This window comes from Salvelinus alpinus, chromosome 28 (assembly GCF_045679555.1).
Source record: "Salvelinus alpinus chromosome 28, SLU_Salpinus.1, whole genome shotgun sequence".
NCBI lineage: Eukaryota > Metazoa > Chordata > Actinopteri > Salmoniformes > Salmonidae > Salvelinus > Salvelinus alpinus.
This window is the reverse complement of record NC_092113.1, coordinates 39,663,465-39,667,858: the sequence shown is the minus strand read 5'-3', so window position 1 is coordinate 39,667,858 and position 4,394 is coordinate 39,663,465. Positions and strand designations below refer to the sequence as shown.

Genomic DNA, 4,394 nt, shown 5'->3' with positions numbered 1-4,394 from the left:
CAAACGATACTAACAGAGTCTGGCAAACGATACTAACAGAGTCTGGCAAACGATACTAACAGAGTCTGGCAAACGATACTAACAGAGTCTGACAAACGATACTAACAGAGTCTGGCAAACGATACTAACAGAGTCTGGCAAACGATACTAACAGAGTCTGGCAAACGATACTAACAGAGTCTGGCAAACGATACTAACAGAGTCTGGCAAACGATACTAACAGGGTCTGGCAAACGATACTAACAGAGTCTGACAAACGATACTAACAGAGTCTGACAAACGATACTAACAGAGTCTGGCAAACGATACTAACAGAGTCTGGCAAACGATACTAACAGAGTCTGGCAAACGATACTAACAGAGTCTGGCAAACGATACTAACAGAGTCTGGCAAACGATACTAACAGGGTCTGGCAAACGATACTAACAGAGTCTGACAAACGATACTAACAGAGTCTGACAAACGATACTAACAGGGTCTGGCAAACGATACTAACAGGGTCTGGCAAACGATACTGACGGAGTCCTCTGTTTTCTAACTGAAACACAAAAGGATAAAAACAGTGGATTCTTTACTTTGTCATTTTACTCCTCGAGCCACATTCCATGAAATCCTGATGTTTGTTTCCACAGCATAGAGGTCAGAGGTCAGGTTGATGTGTTTGATGAGAGGTCTTCCAATGCATGGAGTGAAGTGGGCATCACAACTTTCCCATTTGCAGCTGTTTTATATTCTACAATGTGCAGCGTCATTCTAAACAGTTTATATTTTTATTCAACCTCTTCAGTACCCCAAGGGTTTTCTCTTCTCTGGAAAAAGCAGAGTTCTCACAACATGTTCTCTTCTCTGATGAAGTCACTCAGTCTGATTCGTTTTGCTCTCTTTTCCTCCCCAGCTGAGTTCTGAGATGTGGCTTTTCATTACAGTGGGACGCAATTTCCTGTAACCCTGCTATCTCAGAGCGGTGTAGGGATATGTAGAGGCGGGTGTGGGGACATGTAGAGGAGGATGTGGGGATATGTAGAGGCGGGTGTGGGGATATGTAGAGGAGGGTGTAGGGATATGTAGAGGCGGGTGTAGGGATATGTAGAGGAGGGTGTGGGGACATGTAGAGGAGGATGTGGGGATATGTAGAGGAGGGTGTGGGGACGTAGAGGAGGGTGTGGGGACATGTAGAGGAGGGTGTGGGGACATGTAGAGGAGGGTGTGGGGACATGTAGAGGAGGGTGTGGGGACATGTAGAGGAGGGTGTGGGGACATGTAGAGGAGGGTGTGGGGACATGTAGAGGAGGGTATGGGGACGTAGAGGAGGGTGTGGGGACATGTAGAGGAGGGTGTGGGGACATGTAGAGGAGGGTGTGGGGACATGTAGAGGAGGGTGTGGGGACATGTAGAGGAGGGTGTGGGGACATGTAGAGGAGGGTGTGGGGACATGTAGAGGAGGGTGTGGGGACATGTAGAGGAGGGTATGGGGACGTAGAGGAGGGTGTGGGGACGTAGAGGAGGGTGTGGCGACATGTAGAGGAGGGTGTGGGGACATGTAGAGGAGGGTGTGGGGACTTGTAGAGGAGAGTGTGGGGATATGTAGAGGAGAGTGTGGGGATATGTAGAGGAGAGTGTGGGGACGTAGAGGAGGGTGTGGGGACGTGTAGAGGAGGGTGTGGGGACGTGTAGAGGAGGGTGTGGGGACGTAGAGGAGGGTGTGGGGACATGTAGAGGAGAGTGTGGGGACGTGTAGAGGAGGGTGTGGGGACATGTAGAGGAGGGTGTGGGGACATGTAGAGGCGGGTGTAGGGATATGTAGAGGCGGGTGTGGGGACATGTAGAGGCGGGTGTAGGGATATGTAGAGGCGGGTGTGGGGACATGTAGAGGCGGGTGTAGGGATATGTAGAGGCGGGTGTGGGGACATGTAGAGGAGGGTGTGGGGACATGTAGAGGAGGGTGTGGGGACATGTAGAGGAGGGTATGGGGACGTAGAGGAGGGTGTGGGGACGTAGAGGAGGGTGTGGCGACATGTAGAGGAGGGTGTGGGGACATGTAGAGGAGGGTGTGGGGACATGTAGAGGAGGGTATGGGGACGTAGAGGAGGGTGTGGGGACATGTAGAGGAGGGTGTGGGGACATGTAGAGGAGGGTGTGGGGACATGTAGAGGAGGGTGTGGGGACATGTAGAGGAGGGTGTGGGGACATGTAGAGGAGGGTGTGGGGACATGTAGAGGAGGGTGTGGGGACGTAGAGGAGGGTGTGGGGACATGTAGAGGAGGGTGTGGGGACGTAGAGGAGGGTGTGGGGACATGTAGAGGAGGGTGTGGGGACATGTAGAGGAGGGTGTGGGGACTTGTAGAGGAGAGTGTGGGGATATGTAGAGGAGAGTGTGGGGATATGTAGAGGAGAGTGTGGGGACGTAGAGGAGGGTGTGGGGACGTGTAGAGGAGGGTGTGGGGACGTGTAGAGGAGGGTGTGGGGACGTAGAGGAGGGTGTGGGGACGTGTAGAGGAGAGTGTGGGGACGTGTAGAGGAGGGTGTGGGGACGTGTAGAGGAGAGTGTGGGGACGTGTAGAGGAGGGTGTGGGGACGTGTAGAGGAGGGTGTGGCGACGTGTAGAGGAGGGTGCGGGGACGTGTAGAGGAGGGTGCGGGGACGTGTAGAGGAGGGTGCGGGGACGTGTAGAGGAGGGTGCGGGGACGTGTAGAGGAGGGTGCGGGGACGTAGAGGAGGGTGCGGGGACGTAGAGGAGGGTGCGGGGACGTAGAGGAGGGTGCGGGGACGTGTAGAGGAGGGTGCGGGGACGTGTAGAGGAGGGTGCGGGGACGTGTAGAGGAGGGTGCGGGGACGTGTAGAGGAGGGTGCGGGGACGTGTAGAGGAGGGTGCGGGGACGTGTAGAGGAGGGTGCGGGGACGTGTAGAGGAGGGTGCGGGGACGTGTAGAGTAGAGTGCGGGGACGTGTAGAGGAGGGTGCGGGGACGTGTAGAGGAGGGTGCGGGGACGTGTAGAGGAGGGTGCGGGGACATGTAGAGGAGAGTGCGGGGACATGTAGAGGAGAGTGCGGGGACATGTAGAGGAGGGTGCGGGGACGTGTAGAGGAGGGTGCGGGGACGTGTAGAGGAGGGTGCGGGGACGTGTAGAGGAGGGTGCGGGGACGTGTAGAGGAGGGTGCGGGGACGTGTAGAGGAGGGTGCGGGGACGTGTAGAGGAGGGTGCGGGGACGTGTAGAGGAGGGTGCGGGGACGTGTAGAGGAGGGTGCGGGGACGTGTAGAGGAGAGTGCGGGGACGTAGAGGAGGGTGCGGGGACGTGTAGAGGAGGGTGCGGGGACGTGTAGAGGAGGGTGCGGGGACGTGTAGAGGAGGGTGCGGGGACGTGTAGAAGAGGGTGCGGGGGCGTGTAGAGGAGGGTGTGGAGACGTGTAGAGGACGGCCCAGCCTTTGACTAAGATAACCAACAAACACACAAAGGCCAACTCCAGTTACTCAGTGCTTCCTGTGGCCACGCGTGCATGTATATTTACGTGTATTAGATAACAATGACATAGAGAGAGGGCCAGATTAATCCAAGACTAAACATTGGAGACCATGTTGGGGGGCAGGAAGATGTGGGGGTCAGGAAGGCCGTTCTAGCCAGTGTCTGGGTGGCTGTTGTGGGATCATGCCCCCTGTGCCCGGGCCCTCGGGCTCCAGTAGCAGGATGGGCTTGAGGCCTACAGCAGCATCCGTAGAGATGACCCCCACTATCCCACCCTGTCGAGCTGGGCTTACACAGCTGCCTCTGATTGGCTAAGAACAAAGGCCTGTGTTAGCTGCCCCACGTTTGCCTTGTAGCTACACAGAGCTACACTCATAATCCAGGGCCAGGCCCAAACCAAGACCCGAACCAAGGCCCAGGCCCAAACCCAGGGCCGGGTCCAAACCCAGGTCCAAACCCAGGCCCAAACCCAGGCCCAAACCAAGGCCCAAACCCAGGGCCGGGTCCAAACCCAGGCCCACCCAGGCCCAAACCAAGGCCCAAACCAAACCCAGGCCCAAACACAGACCCAGGCCCAAACACAGACCCAAACCCAGGCCCAAACACAGACCCAAACCCAGGCCCAAACACAGGGCCAGGCTCAGGCCAGAGGCTATTGGGCTGTTCATTCTCCAAATACTAACCATCCTATCCCCTCTCTCCCGAGCTGGCTCTCTGCCTCTGCCCCAAAACAAACATCACTGAATGTTTTTTAAACAATGTGGAACTTTTCTGTTGAAGAGAGAGAACTTGTTTTGGTTTTATTCTTGGCTGTGTAGACTGAGCACCTCCAAACACGTCAGGTAGAAGGAATGAGAAGCCATGAAATAAGTAGTTACTCTCATAATATTATAATGTCTATCCAGCGCGTCAGGTAGAAGGTCATGAGAAA

At 55.6% G+C, this 4,394-nt stretch overlaps 1 protein-coding gene across 1 annotated transcript; it reads right to left on the bottom strand.

The window, feature by feature from the left end:
* Positions 1–957: 957 nt before the first annotated feature.
* LOC139556888 (uncharacterized) lies at positions 958–4,131 on the bottom strand. The gene is made up of 2 exons (XM_071370983.1): positions 3,824–4,131; positions 958–3,430 (listed from the first exon to the last, which is right to left on the bottom strand). Exons 1-2 carry the CDS (start codon positions 4,129–4,131, stop codon positions 958–960), a joined length of 2,781 nt encoding a protein of 926 aa, XP_071227084.1.
* Positions 4,132–4,394: the final 263 nt, after the last annotated feature.